The sequence below is a fragment of the Oryctolagus cuniculus genome, chromosome 13, assembly GCF_964237555.1.
Source record: "Oryctolagus cuniculus chromosome 13, mOryCun1.1, whole genome shotgun sequence".
Lineage (NCBI taxonomy): Eukaryota > Metazoa > Chordata > Mammalia > Lagomorpha > Leporidae > Oryctolagus > Oryctolagus cuniculus.
The window spans coordinates 95,968,096-95,988,214 of NC_091444.1; the positions used below are offsets into that span (position 1 = coordinate 95,968,096).

General features: G+C 44.9%; 1 protein-coding gene across 2 annotated transcripts in view; it reads left to right on the forward strand.

The window, feature by feature from the left end:
* Positions 1-20,119, forward strand: part of ADARB2 (adenosine deaminase RNA specific B2 (inactive)) — a 571,117-nt gene that overhangs the window by 494,110 nt on the left and 56,888 nt on the right. For both annotated transcript variants that reach the window (XM_051832433.2, XM_051832432.2), the window contains one exon: positions 18,375-18,543. In XM_051832433.2, coding sequence (XP_051688393.1) covers positions 18,375-18,543 — 169 coding nt within the window. The remainder of the gene's footprint in view (positions 1-18,374; positions 18,544-20,119) is intronic.

Below are 20,119 nucleotides of genomic sequence, written 5' to 3' on the forward strand. Positions count from 1 at the left end.
AGGCACTTCATGGTATCAGGACCCCAGCTTTTCTCTCATTCTGTACCAAAACAGCTGCAGGTCTTACCCCAGCCCTCTTCTGAGCAGAAAAGAGGACAACTCCTGCAGACTCATTCAGCTATAAGGGGAGTTGGAAAGGGAGGACTTTGACTTCTCAGTCCCTAAAGCAGAACCAAGCGAGGAAGGATGTAACCTAGTGCTCAATAAACCAACTGATACAGCGTATGTCAAGCAGTACCTGTTCATATCTCATCAAGCTCCAAACTCCTCCTAGTGACTGAGTTATGTTAAACAGTAACTCGGGAGTCGTCAGCTATAACGGGAAGAGCACACAAAGGACTATGGTGGCCGGAAATACTACTGGGTTTGCCCAATGCTCAGCCAGAAGTTAAATCTAGAAAAGTCAAGTTAATTTGATATAGAAAATGTATCAGATGCATTGTTGTCATGTGGACAAAGTCAAGTTCAATGGCTGGAACATGGCAGTCAACATGTTTCCTTGCCTGGGTGCTACCGTTTTTAGATTCCCACCTTGCTCTGCTGCCCTCCAGTGGGGCTTAAAGTGTCTGACTCCAATGAATCACAGATTCACATCTGAAGTTTGGGGACAGACCCACCCAAGTGTCACCTTGCCCAGCAAGCTGGTCAGCTTCCTGCTGGACAACCACAAAAGAGCTATTAACTCTTGTAAGTTTCCACCCCACACTCACCTCTAACCTTACCTACAGCCCATGAAGTTTGAGGGATACAAAGGTTACTGGCCAGCTGGTGTTTTAGCCTCACTCTTACCCACTGACTGACCCTCTTGGGGTTGCTGGGTGGTCCACAGTGCCCAAGGCAATCTTACAGGGTGCACATTGTTTGTAGGATACATTTAGTGTCCATCTCCACACTATACATTATGCACGTGAGCATCATATATGATCAGCATGCCAGCCCAGCCCTCACAACTGACCCAGGAGACTCTGGCTGAAGAGAACAAACTTCATACAATGGCACCCTGGAACAGATCCCGTCTCATTTCCCATGGAGGAACCTCATGAATCTGTGCCTATAAAATAATCCAAGTCATTTTGGAAGGGAAAAGAATGAGTAGTAGCAAACTAGCAGACTCATTTTTTTTTTTTTGACAGGCAGAGTGGACAGTGAGAGAGAGAGACAGAGAGAAAGGTCTTCCTTTTTCCATTGGTTCACCCCTCAATGGCTGCTGTGGCGAGAGTGCTGTGGCCGGTGCACTGTGCTGATCCGAAGCCAGGAGCCAGGTGCTTCTCCTGGTCTCCCATGCAGGTGCAGGGCCCAAGCACTTGGGCCATCCTCCACTGCACTCCCGGGCCACAGCAGAGAGCTGGACAGGAAAAGGAGCGACTGGGACAGAATCCAGCGCCCCGACCGGGACTAGAACCCAGGGTGCCGGCGCCACAGGTGGAGGATTAGCCTATGGAGCCCCGGCGCCAGCCGACTCATTCTTTCTTAACATTTCCAGATGCAAATACTCCATCATATTTTGGCCCCATTAAGAGATCAGTGTAGCAGGGACCTCTCTCCCTGCTTACCAGCATTGCTGCCAAACTGGCTGACACGCACACCAGTTGGAGAAGCTGAATGTGCCCTCTGTGAGCATTCTTTTTTCCAGAAAATTAATAAGTATGTGACTAGTGTACTATGCTTACTCTAAAAACACTAACTTCTGAAGATTAGAAACCCTTTCTTTTATGGCTGATTCAGCAATGGAATAGTGTCAGCCTTTAGGATTCACTAACCAGATGTCCAAAGGGTTTCTTTGTGAACACCCCTGAATCTGTTGAGCGCTGTATGTGTGCAAATGTCAATATCAGAGAATCTGCCTTTCAAGGCTAGTGGCTTCTTTTCTCAAATTGCTTAACCAAAGAATCCACTTCAATTAAGAGTCCTATTCCCAAAGTGTAGCATCACACAAGCAGTTGAAAAAACGAAAACTCTGCCTCTGTTTTTTTAATATACCTGTGTTCTTCAAATTCACCCTGGTTGTAAGAATTCCCTGGAAATGTTTCAAGGCAGATTTTTTCAGGAATCTCTCAGACAGATGGCCATTCAAAAGTTTGAGGGTTTAACGCTGGTAGGAGGTTGGTGTCGGCATGTATGTTTTTAGCAGTAAGCAAGAAACTCTTCTGATCAGATAAGGAAAATAGGCCAGGAACTTGCATGGGGTCTTAGATCCATGGGGCAGTTCTTTCAGTGCTCATAAAAGTGATGGATCAAGCAAAGCTCCTGTCCATCTTCTCCTCTCAGGGAAGAGTTACTGGAAAGAGGCACAGGGTGATGAATGATATTCGAGGTGCTGGAGCCCCACTGAGTTTTGACCATGGAGTCCCACTGTACCCCGACTATGGAGTCCCACCCCATCCTCACCAGTGAGGTTCACCACATCCTGACCATGGTTTTCTACTACATCCTGGCCATGTAGTCCCACTGCATTCTGACCATAAAGTCCTACCATATCCTGTCCAAGAGCTTCCACCATATCCTGACCATGGGGTCTTACCACATCCTCATCATAGAGTTCTACCACAACATAACCATAATGTGCCCCTCCAGACCCCAATGTCTTCATGCAAGTTGATAATACTGTTTGGCTGTTGCTCCCTTGATAGCCTGGCAAATGACTATGCATGCTTGAGCCTGAGGCCAAAGTCCCCTTCCTTCTCTCTCCAACACTGGTCTTGACTTCTGTCTTCATGCCCACCTACTCATGAGGTGTCCACGGATCTATTAGAGCCTTTCTCACAGACAGCTACCTGCCTTACCATGCCTGTGTTTTTCCAAGATCTGTGAGTACATGACAATGAGAAGGGGCTTTCGGACCTCATAGGTTTGCAACCCCATTCCCTTGCATACACATTGAATGAATGAGTAGATGGTTAGAACAGGGAATGAAAATAGATTTTTTTAAATGACCTTTAAACTGTAAGGTAAGTGACTACACAGTTAAATTTCTATTGGGCACATATTCACTGGTCAGATTCATTTTGAAGATATCCTTTAACATGCATTGATTTTCAGCTACTCCAAACAAGCCCTCTTGTTCTCATGCCAAGAACACATGGTGTGTATATAATATCAGTAATAGTAGAGCATGTGATGTGGTTTTTAATATCATTCTAGATGGAGAAGTCTTCCCAAAAACCGGGTTGCAGACAGAGAAACAACTATGATTATAGAAGAAGTGAAATATAAATAGCTTGAAATACATACCAAGCACATTTTTCAAATCTTGATTTTGTTTAATCCTATAAATCTTCTTCCAGACAAGACAACCGAATGTAGTTAAATTCACCTCTGCAAAGTCTCAGGGAAGTAGCAGAAACGGGGCAGTCTGTACCTTGTAGCCTGTTAAATATCTGCCTACCAGTGCCTTGCTACTGGACATCCTTTGTAAATGTTTTGTTACTCACAGGGAAATGCACAAAACATTGACACATGACTTATTCTTCTCTTAAAATCAATGCATTTGCAATATTTAGAGAATAAAGCCCAGGGGACACTGGTGTCTTCCAATCCCTGGAGGAAGCCATAAATCAACACCCTCATGGAAGAAAAACCTCTGCTGCCAAAAGAAAACTGGTTTTCTTTCAGTCTTACTCCAGTCATGCTCCTAACAGACCAGACATGCTGAAGGCAGGCATTTTTAGATCTACCTGATTTTGAGCTAATTAAAGCAAGTGTAGAGAATGGAAACAAAAGCTTCAGAAGAGAAGAGAATTTATGCTCAGGAAAAAATTGAAAATAAAATGCAGACTTTGCTCTCATAATGACTATAAGTGGGATTGCAGACAAATCATGATATTCTCCACAAATATTCAGAGAATCCAAACCACAAGGAGCCTGGGAGTCTAAGGATAAAACCTGAGTAATGGAAGGAAACTGTGCAGAAGACCATTTAGGCTGAATATTAGGGAAGATTATCTAATGCTAAGAGCTAATAAATTGTGGAAGAGTCGTCCTCAAGGGAAGTTTTGGACCCTATTACTTGAGTCATTCAGTGGACACTGTGCTAGAAAATAGGGAGTCACAATTAATTATACCCCACAACCTTTGGGACACTCTACATGTGTGCTAAAAATCTTTCCTTTATGTCTCATTTCTATAATTTTGAGATTTATTTCTTGAACATTGGTGTAGTTTACCTTTAGTTTTATTTTTTTTAAATGTGGCCAGCGCCATGGCTCACTAGGCTAATCCTCCGCCTGCAGCGCTGGCACACCGGGTTCTAGTCCCGGTTGGGGCACTGGATTCTGTCCTGGTTGCTCCTCTTCCAGTCCAGCTCTCTGCTGTGGCCCGGGAGTGCAGTGAAGGATGGCCCAAGTGCTTGGGCCCTGCACCCGCATGGGAGACCAGGAGGAAGCGCCTGGCTCCTGGCTTCAGATTGGCACAGCGTGCCGCCCGCAGCGCGCTGTGGCGGCCATTTGGCGGGTGAACCAATGGAAAAGGAAGACCTTTCTCTCTGTCTCTCTCATTGTCTAACTCTGCTGTCAAAAATAAATAAATAAAAACAAATAAATAAAAATGTGATCATTATTTTCCTACAAAATCAGCTATAACATAAGGAACTATGCCAAGAAATGGAACAGACTAAAAACTACAGATTTCCAGTTAGATAAGTAAAAGTATATTCCCAGAAATTGCCTAGACTGGGGGGAGAGGGGCAGTGCTGAAGAAATGCTCGGTGTTGTAGTCCAGTTTTGATACTGTGCAAAACACATGAAACTGCACTGTTTCTGAACAACAGAAATTGCTCACAGATAAAGAGACCAGGAAGCCCAGGACCAAGGCATTGACAGATGTAGTGTCTGGTGATGGCTCCCAATGTGGCTCCTTGTGACTGCATCCTCCAGAGGCAAGGAACATTGTTTCCTAACACAGTGAAAGGGATGAAGAGGCAAGTGGCACCTAGCTTCTTCCATCCAACCCTTTTTTAATAGCATTAATCCACTTATAAGGGCAGAGCCCTGGTGACCTCAACACCACCCGGAAGTCACACTGCTTGATACTAATATAATGAGGGTTAAGTGTCAACATGAATTTTGAAGAGCATTAAAACCATAGCACTCACCATCTTGGCATTCCAAGAAAGCCTCATCGCTTGCTTCTGTCCTGGAAGCAGCTTCCCCTGTGGAAGAAGATGAGGGTGAGATAATGGCAGTAGAGGACTGGACAGACCAGACCCAGATCTGAAAAGGCCAATGCAAGAGGCCAGTCAGATGCACTCCTTTGTGTCACAGACAACTACAAGTATAAATCCTCAAAATGGGGTAGGAGAAGGGGAAGGGAGTTTTCTAAGATACCTATGGAAGTGCCCTGCAAGAGAAAGAATCAGCTTGAAACACTCACCAGTCTCAGAAAGGGCAAATGGGCATCATATCCAAATAATTATAGTGAGAACTTTGGACTGTACTGCTGTTTAGATGTTTGTCTCCCATGGTAAAGCCTAATTGCCATTGTAATCATAGTGGTGTGACCTTTAAGTGCTTCAGACATGAGGACTCTTGCCTCATGAATACACTAATCCTGTGACTGTATGAGCTGGTTTGTTCTCATGGACGTAGGTCTGCCCGCTCTTGCTCTCTCCATGTGCAGAAGAAGATCCTCGTCAGACCCCTAGCCCTTGATCTTGGACTTCCCACACTCTAGAATTGTAAGCCAATGCATTTGTATATTATAAATTATTCAGTCTGTGGGATTCTGTTTCAGCAACAGAAACTGGACCGAAGACATGCTGTTTACAACTCTTTCCTCCATTTTTCCCCCAAAGATGGCAGGTGTAGCCTGAGAAATGGAGCAGGAACAGCAAATAAATAGAATTTTTAAATAAAGTCCAAAGTGTTTGAAAACTACATAAGAAATAGTCATTTCAGTTCATGAGTTCCCTCTATGTAAAGGGAATTTTCTTATATAAGAAAACAGAAGAGGCTCTCATGTTTATTCCACCATTACTCATAGTAGCCAGTATGCAGAAACAACCTAATTGATTTCAACAGACAAGGAATTTTTCTTTAAATGTTGCTTGTACATACAGTGGAATATTGTTCAGCCTTAAGAAGAAAATTCTGCCACATTTAACAATGCAGATGAACCTTAAGGATATAGACAAAATGAAATAAGCCAGTCACAGGAAGAAATACATTGCATGATTCCATTTATATGTGGAATCTGAAAGAGTTAAACTCATAGAAAGAAAGAGTAGAATGGTTATTGCCAGGAGCAGGGAGTACGGGAGAGAGAATGGGAGTGGCTGTTCAGTGAGTGTAGAATTTCAGTCATGCAAGATGCCTAAGTTCCCTAGATCTGCCATACATTGTTGTCCTTGTAGTTAGCAAAACTGCATTGTATGCTGCAAACTTTGTTGAGTGAGTCAATGTCATGTTAAGCGTCTTACCACTTAAAAAAATAACCATCACATCACAGGTAGTAAATGCAAAATGCTGTCACAATGCTGTACTTGTCAAGCTGCTTAAAAACGTCAGGTAAGGGCAAGCGTTTAACCCAGCAGTGAGACACCAGCAATGATGCCCACCATCCACACCCAAGGACCTACATTCACCTCCTGGCCCCTCCTCCCATTGAAGACCTGTGGGAGACAGGAGTGATGGCTCAAGTCTTTAGGCTCTGCCCCTCTCCTGGGGGGCTTGGATTGATTTCCCAACCCCAGCTCAGTCCCAGCCATTGCAGGCATTTGGGGAGTAAATTAGTGGGTGCCCTCCTCCCATCTTCCTCTCTAACAAATGATTTTTAAATGTCATATAGATGAAACCATATAGCTTCTTCCACTTCTTACTCTGCTCTGAAGTTTCCTCCATGTCTTTCCACAGTTTGATAGCTCATTTCTCTTTAGTGCTGAACACAATTCAACGTCTGGACAGACCACAGTTAATTTATCCATTCACTGAAAAATATCATGGCTTCTTGCAAGCTTTGGTAATTATAAACAAAGCTGCTATAAACGGGTGTGTGTAGTACTTCTTCATCTTTTTTTAACATCTGAATATTAATCCATTTGAAATTTATCCTGGTGCATGGTATAAGATGAGAATGCAATTTTATCATTCAGGTAATTCTTCAGTTACTAGGTACCATTCATTGACCGCTCTCTCTCTCTCTGCTCCAGTGGTTTGAGATATTCTTCCCCTTACCTTGTACTAAATCCCTGTATGCATTTGGCATGATTTCTGGACTCTGTTGTTCCACTTGTCTCACTTCATGCGTCAACACCACAGTGATGTGTTACTGAGCCTCTATGACCTGTTTGTTATCTACTAGGGTTTGTCACGCAGCATTATCGTCCTTTTTAAGAATTCTCTGGGTTTCCCCTTGGAATCAGCTTGCTGGTTTCAAAAACAAACAACAAAACTGCACTTTTGAACCAGGTTCTTGATTCAAAACAAAGCACTATTGCTGTTTGTACAGAATCAGGTCAACCTTATAGATTAATTTTGAGGGGCTTCACTATATTAAATCTTTCTATCTAAGGACATGGCATGTCTTTCTGTTTGCTCAAATGTTGTGGGTGTCCTTCAGTAGGTTTTTTAAATTCGTTATAGTTCAGTCTCATTTCTTGCTAAACTTACTCCTATTATCTTGTTGTTGCTATTATAAATGGAGTCGTTTTTCCTTTATGGTTTCTCTCTAGTAGTGTGGATATATGAAAGCTATTGATTTCTGTATATTAGCTTTGTACCCTATCACCTTATTGAACTCTCTTATTGTTTCTAGCAGTATTTCAACTGGATTCTCTTGAGGTCTCCACAGATACAATCATACTGCGTCCAGACAGTGCTTGTGATGTCTACTCCTTTCCAAGTACTGTATCTCTAATTTTTTTTCTCTTATGTTGACTAATAGCTTCAGCAGATGTTAAATAATGAAGCTATAGTGGACATTCTTGGTTTATTTATGAGTGTGTAAAATACCTCCAGTGTTTCCCCATTAAGCACAATGCCACATGTGTGTGTGTCTAAAAATCCCTTTATTTTACTTTGAGTTTTTATTTGAAGTCATTATTGGATTTTGTCATATGCCTTCTCAGTACCTATGATTATGATCAAATTTTTCTAATTCATTTTGTGTAATCCTTCTTCTTATTTGTGGAATAAACGTATTTTGTAGTAAGGTACTACTACCAATTTCCTCAGCTATTTAGGGAAAACATATTATGTAGGATATTTAATATTCATAAGTGAGGCCCCTCTATAGTTTCCATTCTTGTACAGTCTCAGGTATATATACCAATAATAGGTACTTTGTAATACCAATTTGAATATTTCTCATATTTTATATGCTCTGGAACACTTTAAATAGCTTTGAAACTATCTGCTATTTAAAGATTCAATGGAATTCTGCAAACTAAGTGGCCTTGATGCTTTCAGGTGGTAATGGAGCCTTGGATCACTTTTTCGATTTACTCTGTAGAAACTAGGATGTTTACATTTTTCCTGACTATTTCTCAGGTTGTCCTACATGATCTTATTTTACTCTCGATAGCCATTTTATGAAAAAAGATATGACTAATAGCCACTATGTGTTGAGCAATGCTTCTATACAAGTCTGCATTTTGTTGTCTGTAACACCATTACTCAAAGGGCAGTAACTCACTGGAGGAGGTACTGTTGGTGTGACGCCCAGGCCGCCTGCCTCACTCACACCCCAACCCTTTTTGGCCCCAGTGTTCCTTGGGGCAGCTCAGAGCTGCAACCTTCTGAAGATGGCCCTTGGCCAATGGAACCCAGCAAGCTGGAAATGCCCACAGCTGACAATCACCTGACACAGAGTACAACTTCTCAGCACCCCCGCCTCCACAGATGAGAATCCTTCATATTCCAGCACTTCCAGGGTTTTCTCTCAGGTCAGCCCTAGACTAGACTTCAATGACATCTCCTCTTTTCCTAGCCTCTTCCTCTGCCCTGAATTGTAACAAACCACTACTCAAGAATCTCTGATTCTGTTTTGTTGCAAAGTGCTTTGTCAAACTTCGTTTTAAATATTTGTCTAACAAATTGATAGGAATCATATGCTACTATAGAATCGATGATTTAATACTATTTTAATATTTTAATTTTAATTTAATTTTAAATATTTTAATTTTATTTTGCTTTATATGAGTGAGATTTAACATTTTAACTTGATTATTGTTTATAGTCCTTGTCTATTTTCCTGTTAGACTATTGCCTTTTTTTTAAACTTCTATTTAATAAATATAAATTTCCAAAGTACAACTTTTGGATTATAGCGGCTTTTCCCCCCATAACCTCCCTCCTACCAACAACCATCCCATCTCCCACTCCCTCTCCCATCCCATTCACATCAGGATTCATTTTCAATTATCTGTATATACAGAAGATCAATTTAGTATATACTAAGTAAAGATTTCAACAGTTTGCACCCACACAGAAACACAAAGTATAAAGTACTGTTTGAGTACTAGTTCTAGCATGAATTCACATAGTACAACACATTAAGGACAGAGATTCTACATGGAGAGTAAGTGCACAGTGACTCCTGTTGTTGATTTAACAATTGACACTCTTATTTATGACGTCAGTAATCACCCAAGGCCCTTGTCATGAGCTGCCAAGACTATGGAAGCCTCTTGAGTTCGCCAACTCCAATCTTATTTAGACAAATTCATGTCAAAGTGGAAGTTCTCTCCTCCCTTCAGATGGCCTCCTTCTTTGATGGCCTATTCTTTCCACTGGGATCTCACTCACAGAGACTATTGTCTTTTTACTTTTTATTTATTGCACTCTTTATTTAGTAGAGCTGTTAAGCCTTTGGCTGTAAGGTGTGTTAAAATAAAAAGAAAATATTCTAAAATAAAAAATATATTTAAAAAAAGAATCCCAGGGGCCGATGCTGTGGCATAGCAGGTAAAGTCGCCATCTGCAGTGTCAGCATCCCATGTGGGCACTGGTTCAAGTCCTGGCTGCTTCACTTCTGATCCAGCTCTCTGATATGGCCTGGGAAAGCAGTGGAAGATATCTGAAGTGCTTGGGCCCCTGTACCACCCCTGTGGGAAACCCAGAAGAAGCTCCAGGCTCCTGGCTTCAGATCAGCCCAGAGTGGCTGCTGCAGACATCTGGGGAGTGAACCAGCAGATGGAAGGTCTCTCTCCCTCTCTGCTTCTGCCTCTGCTTCTCTGTAACTCTGCCTTTCAAATAATTAAATTTTAAAAAACTTAAGAGGCCGGCGCCGTGGCTCACTAGGCTAATCCTCCACCTGCGGTGCCAGTACTCTGGGTTCTAGTCCCGGTTGGGGTGCAGTTTCTGTCCCAGTTGCTCCTCTTCCAGTCCAGCTCTCTGCTGTGGCCAGGGAAGGCAGTGGAGGATGGCCCAAGTGCTTGGGCCCTGCACCCACATGGGAGACCAGGAGAAGCACCTGGTTCCTGGCTTCGGTTCAGCACAGCGCGCCGGTCGCAACACTCGGTCGTAGCGGCCATTTTGGGGGTGAACCAACGGAAGGAAGACCTTTCTCTCTCTCTCTCTTTCACTGTCTAACTCTGCCTGTCAAAAAAAAAAAAAAAAACCTTAAAAAAAAAATCCCTGATTCAGCCTTTGCTTCTAGGTAGCCTGACCTAAGACACATAGTTTATACACAGCTTTATTTTTTCAGTCTAGAAACATTGTTATGTACATATAACTTTGAAGCCCCTGTGCAATGGCTGTTCACCTCCATCCCCCAGGAACCAGGGGTCTCCAAGTTGGCAAAGTGCCAAAAGAAGGAGACTGTCATAAATTCCCCTTCAGTAACAGGCTGCTTCTGCCCCCAGATCCCACATATCCATACATGGAGACTCGTAAGAGCAGAGAGCCATGTTCACTTCTCTCCCATAAGAATGAGGGATCCTCATCTTATGCAGTCAGTACATCAGCATCTTACAAACTGTGGCCACCACTAACACAGCTGTGTCTCCTCCACTGGAGCCACGTGACAGGAAGTTAACAGAAACGTTTGCTTGCAGGCAAGCTGATGAAGCCTTTATTTCTAATACTTTTCTGCTTATATCTTTCAATTGTTATGAAGCTCTGTTTTCCAATTCATAAAATTGGTTAATACCATCAAGTTTCATCCATGGGCTTTGATGGGGATGATGACGACAAAAGATTCCCAAATCAAGACTGTCAGCCCTGAATTTGGCTGTTCATTTTTTTAAAATTTAAATTTTTTGGGTTTTTTTATATCTAATCAATGAGCGTCTATTTTAAAATCTTCCTCTCCCCCATCCTCCACATATTAGTTGCCAATCCTGTTGATTCATTCCTCTTAGGTTTCTCTCTGAATCCCCTCCTGTCCATTCCTGCTGGCATTTCCTAACTACTCATTATGCAATGTCCAGACTCTAAATTGTTGTTTCCCCATCTGAGGAAGCAGCCTTCTCTCTTTGCCCATACAATTCATCTTCACTCTGTACTCACCTCAGATAGTATTACTGTCCTGCTCAAAACATTATTTAACAGTTAATCTCATTTTCCAGTTAGATTAAATACCTTCAAGGTAGCACCAAAACCCTCTGTAATCAACTTCCTCCTGTCTTTGAAGCTTAACACCCCCCCCATCACTTTTCCATACAAATCCCCTAATGGCAGAAAAATAGACTTTTAAATGTCTCCCAATATGTGCCTACGCTTTCCCCATCCATACCTTTGACCACTGTATTCACTTTGTGTTGGGTGCCTCCTCACACCTCACATTCCATTTAGAAAATTTCTTCCAGATGCTTCCCACATATGAATCTCTCTCCCTCTCTCTCTCTCTCTCTCTCTCTCTCTCTCTCTCTCTCTCTCAATTCTTGTTTTGCTCTTATTTCAGCAACATTCCTTATAAGCATGCATATGATATTCATCTCACAATCTCTCTTTTTTTAGACATGTGTATCTGGGCATTCATCCCTTTAAATAAATGTGAAAGGATAAGACCATGTCTGCCATTTCTCTGTGGTTATCCTATGTCGCTTAGCATGGAGCTGGCACATGGCGGGGGGGGGGGTGGATTAATGAAAATGGAAAAAGCAAATAATGCATTTCTTAAGCCATCTAATTGTACTGAACATGGCAGAGTCTGGAGTCAAGCAGAGTTGAGAATTAATGAGGGGTGAGGAGAAAGCAGCTCCTTTTTCTACAGCTCTAATTTCCATGGAATCAAAAGAGTAGAATCAGGCCAGGGCATCAAGAGCAACAGTACCTATTCTCAAAGAGCTGTCTGTTTCTAAGTTAGATTACATATACACCAGATATCTGAATATTGAAACACTTTAAGACATAATTATGAATGCTATTTTCCATTACTCTAAATACCTGCCTTAATGAAGCTGGAAGATGTAAAATCATTTCTCCATAAAATTGGCTTCTCGTTAACTGTTTCTCAACAATCCACGTGTCACTCTCACTCTTTGAGTTAAGCAGTGGCTCCCAGGAACCCTCAGAGTGTTGGGGAAGCAGCTTGCTTCCCTCGCTGCCTATAGCTTTAGATCCTGTTGACAAATAATTGTCAACTCCACCTCTGAGACACACACCCCCCAACTGAAGGTAACCCATCTGATGAATGGCTGAGCCCCAAGGATGTCAGAAGCCAACAAGAGGGCAGGGACAGCCGCTGCTTTTAAACTTTTCCTTGGGGAGGAAACACAAAGCATTTGGTTGCGCCTTATTTTTGCTTTTATTAAAGCAAGGTAGCTGCTGACTTGGTGACCAAATATAAGAAAGTAAACATCCAGCAGCTTCCTGAGACCTTAAGGTAGGCAAATCCCACTAGCGACCTGCAGACATTTTAGCTAGTGAAGCAGCAGATGGGGTCTGTCTCTCCCTCTTTCTCTCAAACAAGTAATTTTTTTAAAAAAATTGCAAAAGAGCAGGAAGGATGCAAATGCCACTGGCAATGGGAGAAAGGCTGGTCTTGCCCCTCCACACCCCCTATATAGCTGGGGAGGATTCTCTCCTCTCAAAAAAAACATAGGTTAGATAACAGGCACCAAAATGCAGTGAGACAGGAGAGTTCTGTAGCATAGTAAAGTATCTTTAGTCTATGATAAGTTACCACATATTCCAAAATAACTGGAAAAAAGGGTCTGGAGGCTCCCATCCAATAGAACAGTGCGTGGACAGGATGACCAGGACCCCACCTCCTTTTCAGAGCACATTAACAGAGGCCACCAGGAGAAGCTAGAAGGAGAGCAACAGGTGAGGGTAGGAGAAGGCAGTCACGCCCCAGCAGCTTCGATGAGAGAAAAAGGAGAAGGGGCCACCATGCAGTCCAGCTGCTGAAGCTCTCAGAAGGCAGGAGAGAATGTGGTGCAGGGCTGTCACACTTCTGATGGCGCAGTCTTCTGCTGGGGCGTCTCTCTGAGCATAGATGGCACTCAGCCCTCCGTTGACTGCAACCAAAGGGGCAAAGCTCCCCTCAGTCCTCGCCTTTCTGCCATCCCTGGTTCTTCCCTCTGGTCTCACTGGCAGCTGTTTGTTCTTCCCTTTTCTGTCGCTCCCCCTCTTCGTGGAGGAACGACACTAAGCCCTGCCTAGGCTTCATATCCGAGTCACGGCACCATTATGTCGCTCCCCTCTTCGTGGAGGAACGACACAGGACCCTGCGCTGTTCTTTTGTCTGCTCGGCCCTCCCCGGGTTTGCTGCTGGTTCTTCCCGGGTTGGCTACCGACCCTTCCACCTCCGTGGAGGGGCGGTTCCCCCTGCCACTTTCCCCACTTCCGCGGGGGAGCGGCACACGGCCGGCTCTCTCGGGGGCTGCACAGGTGTTCCTTCAGATAGATGTTCCTGGTGCATGTTATCTCTCTCCTCCTTTATAGTCCTCTTCCACCAATCCCAACTCTGCTACCCACACGCCGAGTACGCTGCTTTCCTCCAATCAGGAGCAGGTCCTACAGTTTATTGGTTGAACTGGAGGCAGCTGTGTAGAAGCTGTTTCCTCCTCTCCCAGCGCCATACTGTGGGAGAGCAGATGCATAGAATAAGTCTTAATTCCAGTAACTTAGTCTAGTCCGAGTTGCTCCCAGTTGCTCCCCACACTTTTCCTCCTCTCTACTCCCCCTTTTTCAATCTCACAAAGAAAATTCCAAAGTTGGGGGTGGGGAACAGGTGTTATTTAGGCTTTAGAACTAAGTTCTCACAGGAGAACATTTCAAAGCAGGAAAGTTAAGTATATAGAAAATACTTATGTCGTGCCCAGCACCCTCTGTATCTGAGCATATAAACCTTATTGGAAATAGAAAGTCTGTTCTAGCATGCTCTTAATTTACACATTGCCTCTTTTGAGAAATGGTCTGGACATACATTTACCAGAGAACTCAACAGAGTAGGGTATGACCTGCCAGTTGGTCTCCATGTACTGACACAGAATTTAGAGCCCAGTAAACAGCAATTTTACTAAAATATCTACTAGACTAATAAGCATCTCAGCACCAGTACTTGTAGAATCAGATGTGTTCCCAACTCAGCACTGACTAGATTGTCCCAGGAAATCAAATTACACAGAATTCCAGGGAAGTCCATCTTACGGCATTCGGTGGAAATTCCGCATCTTGTGCTCAAAGAGTGTGCCTCCAAATGAAGAGGAAATGGTCGTTCACAAGGCCAGTGCTGTGGCATAGCGGGTAAAGCTGACCCCTGCAATGCCAGCATCCCATATTGGCACTGGTTTAATTCCTGCCTGCTCCACATCCCATCCAGCTCCCTGCTAATGCACCTGGGACATCAGCAGAGGATGGCCTGGGAGACACAGAAGAAGCTCCTGGCTCCCGGCTCCTGGCTTTGGCCTGGCCCAGCCTTGGCTGTTGCAGCCATCTGGGGAGTGAACCAATAAATGGAAGATTGATCTATATGTGTGCATATGTATATCTAAAATACAAAAAAGAAAAAAAGAGATAGTCATTTGCACGTAGAATTATGAGAGCAGGAGAAAGAATAAAGATTTATTGGTCTCTCCTTTTGTTTTTTGTTTTTGTTTTTGTTTTGTTTTGTTTTGTTTTGTTTTGTTTTGACAGGCAGAATGGACAGTGAGAGAGACAGAGAGAAATGTCTTCCTTTGCCGTTGGTTCACCCTCCAATGGCTGCTGCGGCCGGCGCACTGCGGCTGGCGCACTGCGGCTGGCGCACTGTGCTGATCCGAAGCCAGGAGCCAGGTGCTTTTCCTGGTCTCCCATGGGGTGCAGGGCCCAAGGACTTGGGCCATCCTCCACTGCACAGAGTCTGGAGGTTTCCAACATGTGGAAAAGGTATATGTTCAAGGAGATGGCAGATGTCATCACTCCCAGTTCATCATGCCATGTATGCATCCTCAGATTATCATACTATACCCCTTAAGTAAGTAGATACAGTGTGTCAGTTAACATGCTTCAAAATTTAGATTTAAGGGGCTGGTGCTGGGCTGCAGTAGATTAAGTCTCCTCCTGCAGCACCAGCATCACCTCTGGGGGCTGTTTTGAATTCCGGCTGCTCCACTTCTGATCCAGCTCCCTGCACCTGGGAAAGCAGTGGAATATGGTCCTAGTGCTTGGGCCCCTGGACCCACATGGAGACCCCATGAAGCTCCTGGCTTCCACCTGGCCCAGCCCTGGCCATTGCGGCCATTTGGGGAGTGAACAGGTGGATGGAAGATCTCTCTCTCTCTCTCTCTGTAACTCTGGCTTTCAAATAAGTAGATAAATAAATAATTTTAAAAATTAAATTTAAAACCAGATAAAAGGTACATTTAATTATGGAGTGGCCTAGTAGAAAAAAATTAAGTAATCAATTTCAGGATATACATACATAGGACTAAAAACAACAGGTTTGCTATGAGTAATAGTCATCACAGATTATAAATCAGGGGCACTTTTCAAAGATTCATTTGGTAGAAGCAAGAATACATTGGAGGAGACATTGGTTTTGCCATGAATCCTAACACACACACACACACACACACACGCATGTGCGCGCACACATACATATGTACCACACATGCACGCAAAGACACAGAAAGTGCCAGCATTTCTACCACCTGCTCCCTCTCTGCCACCCATCCTGTGGCTCTTCAAGGGAAGTGGAAAATCTTGCAGTTTAAAATCAGAAACTCCACCTCTTTTCACTGTCGTTACTGATTTACAACATCATCCTTGGGCGTAAGGTTCGGGAAATATCAGATGCATCCCGTAGACACAGCTCTTCAATGTGGTCCCAGAAATAAACCAAGCCTGGTTCCGCAGCAGCTGCCAGGATCACAAGAAGCTCCCACCCAGGAGCTGCCAGGTGCAGTGGCCTCCGTGTGCACGTGGTCACATCACCCACGACCATTCACCTGTTGAAAGGGAAACATGTGAGGGAGGGGCTGCACCCACAAGGCACCACTCCTCTGGCCCCAGCGTTAGCCTGTGGAACGTGATGCTGGAAGGCCATGTGTTTGGAAAGCAGCCCTGCCACCATATTAATAAGAACTCACACTGTTCAGCCTGAGCTGTGTTCCTATGGCCATGTTAGGCTTTTTTTTTTTTTTTTTTTTTTTTTTTTTTTTTTTTTTGACAGGCAGAGTGGACAGTGAGAGAGAGAGACAGAGAGAAAGGTCTTCCTTTGCCGTTGGTTCACCCTCCAATGGCCGCCGCGGCCGGCGCGCTGCGGCCAGCGCACCGCGCTGATCCGATGGCAGGAGCCAGGAGCCAGGTGCTTTTCCTGGTCTCCCATGGGGTGCAGGGCCCAAGCACCTGGGCCATCCTCCACTGCACTCCCTGGCCACAGCAGAGGGCTGGCCTGGAAGAGGGGCAACCGGGACAGAATCCGGCGCCCCGACCGGGACTAGAACCCGGTGTGCCGGCGCCGCTAGGCGGAGGATTAGCCTAGTGAGCCGCGGCGCCGGCCCCATGTTAGGCTTTTTATAAGTGCTCGTAAGGTACAGATCTCTGTGTGCATGACATCACACACTTCTGACTGCTCCAAACCGCTGGACCTTGACTTCCGCAGATTTAGAGATTTTCTCGAACTTAGAACAAGCCCCAGTTAAGGTGAGAGACAATGGGAAAGGCGGGTGTCTGCACACCACGCAAGAGCATGCCTTGTGGAACAAGACTGAGAAAAATGTGTGTGTGGAATGAAAGGTATGGGGGACCAGACACATGCATTCAGCTGCTCCCTTGAATCCTGAGGCCCTGAGGAACAGCTGGGCTCCCCTGTGGGGAGGTGAAGCAAGTGCACACCACACAGTCCCCAAATGTGCACAAGTATCTCCCTGCTAAGCCTCCGGCAGTGCCTCACTGGTGATTACAGTTGTGTCTGTAGGGCGGGGCCTCAGGCTCTGGAGCCTATCTTGTGCCTTCAGCTACCTTCTGTGCCTAACACATTCCCATCAGCCAGTCTTCCAGTGACGATGCCATTGTCGCCTTGGAAGATGAGGCGACCGCAGAATTTCTGGGAAGAGTCTGGATGATTACAGCACATGAGCCTAAGGGTCTTTCCCTCCTCTCCTTTCGAATCTCAGTCGGAAGCCAGCAGCTACTGGGCTCCCTCTTCCCCCAAAGCTGGGTGTGACAGTGGCCTTGTGTCTCCTCCTCAGTGGCAGGTCATTGTCCTGTCTCTATCACCTTTTCCCCTTCCCCGACTCCTACGCAGAAATAGGGGAAATGCAAATTCCCCCATTTCCCATCAGATAAATAAACAGCATGTCAGGTGCAGCAATTTGGCAAAAAAAAAAGGTGAGCACGTTGGTCTAGGTCTTGAGACATCAACAGAGTCTTGAAAGTAAAGTCATCAGCCTGGCCGGCACCGCAACTCACTAGGCTAATCCTCCGCCTGCAGCGCGAGCACACCGGGTTTTGGTCCCGGTCGGGGCACCGGATTCTGTACAGGTTGCCCCTCTTCCAGGCTAGCTCTCTGTTGTGGCCCGGGAGTGCAGTGGAGGATGGCCCAAGTCCTTGGGCCCTGCACCCGCATGGGAGACCAGGAGAAGCACCTGGCTTTGGATCAGCAGGATGCACCGGATGCAGTGTGCAGGCAGAGGCGGCCATTGGAGGGTGAACCAACGGCAAAAAGGAAGACCTTTCTCTCTCTCTCTCTCTCTCTCTCTCACTGTCCACTCTGCCTGTCAAAAAAAAAAAAAAAAAAGTCATCAGCCTGTCTTCTAGGGGTACAAGTGTGAAAGCCACACCACGAACAAAACAAAACCCTACAGGTACCATCTTGCTTCATTTTACACAAACCCCAGAATGAATCAAACGTTACCATGCACATCATATCCTGGTCAGCATCAGGGCTTTTGTTCAAGTCAAAGAGAGCAAGGCCGCCAGTGGTGATAAGCCTCCCATTCGTCCCATGTTGGGTGGAGTGGGGGAGGGGAGGAAGCCTGGGCTGTTCTGACCACACTCTGTGTCCCCCAGGCTTGGACGCCAGACAGGCACAGGTCATCGTCCTGTCCTCAGGGACCAAGTGCATCAGCGGAGAGCACATCAATGACCAGGGGCTGGTGGTCAATGACTGCCACGCAGAGATTGTGGCCAGGAGGGCATTTCTGCACTTCCTCTATGCACAGCTGGAGCTGCACCTCAGGTAAAGGGGCCGTCGCCAGGGGGCTGGCGGGCTGGTGGGCTGGGTGGTCTTCTGGGCTGCTGAGGCTCTTGACACATTGCAGCTGGTGAGCAGCCAGGAAACAGAAAGGGAATCATGTCTCTGCAGAAACAGCCTGTCTGCCTATGAATTTCACACACACACCATGCAGGCACACACAGGGCCATGCCCTGGCATGGTCATCCCATTTGATTTTTCTCCTTTAAAGCATTCAGGGCATCACTAAGAACCCCACAAATTAAAGCCTTCCTTTTTATTTTTTTAACTTTTATGTAGTAAATATAATTTCCAAAGTACAGCTTATGGATTACAATGGCTCCCCCCCCATAACTTCCCTCCCACCCGCACCCCTCCCATCTCCCGCTCCCTCTCCCATTCCATTCACATCAAGATTCATTTTCTTTTTTTCACTTTTATTTATTTATTTATTTATTTTTTAACTTTTATTTAGTAAACATAAATTTCCAAAGTACAGTTTATGGATTACAATGGCTTCCCCCCCCCCAAAATTTCCCTCCCATCTCCTGCTCCCTCTCCCATTCCATTCACATCAAGATTCATTTTCAATTCTCTTTATATACAGAAGATCAATTTAGTATGTATTAGGTAAAGATTTCATCAGTTTGCACCCACACAGAACATAAAGTGTAAAATACTGTTTCAGTACTAGTTATAGCATTAATTCACACTGGACAACACATTAAGGACAGAGATCCCACATGACGAACAAGTACACAGTGACTCCTGTTGTAGACTTAACAATTTGACACTCTTGTTTATGGCATCAGTAATCTCCCTAGGCTCTAGTCATGAGTTGCCAAGGCTATGGAAGCCTTTTGAGTTCGCCAACTTCGATCTTATTTAGACAAGGTCATAGTCAAAGTGGAAGTTCTCTCCTCCCTTCAGAGAAAGGTACCTCTTTCTTTGATAGCCCATTCTTTCTACTGGGATCTCACTCACAGAGATCTTTCATTTAGGGTGTTTTGTTTTGTTTTTTTGTTTGTTTGTTTGTTTGCCAGAGTGTCTTGGGTTTCCATGCCTAAAATACTCTCATGGGCTCTTCAGCCAGATCCAAATGCCTTAAGGGCTGATTCTGAGGCCAGAGTAAAGCCCTCCTTTTTAAATTTTTATTTTCTTATCTTTTAAATTTTATTTAATGTATTCAAATTTCATGTATTTCACAAATACAGATGTAGGAACATAGTGATACTTCCCACCCTACCCTCCCTCTCACCCATGCTCCTACCCTTCCTCCTCCTTTCTCTCCTAATCCTTCTGTTAATTTGTACAATGATTTACTTTCTTTTTTTTTATTTTTTGACAGGCAGAGTGGACAGTGAGAGAGAGAGAGACAGAGAGAAAGGTCTTCCTTTGCCATTGGTTAACCCTCCAATGGCCGCTGCGGCCGGCGCACTGCGGCCGGCGCACCACGCTAATCTGATGGCAGGAGCCAGGTACTTATCCTGGTCTCCCATGGGGTGCAGGGCCCAAGGACTTGGGCCATCCTCCACTGCACTCCCGGGCCACAGCAGAGAACTGGCCTGGAAGAGGGGCAACC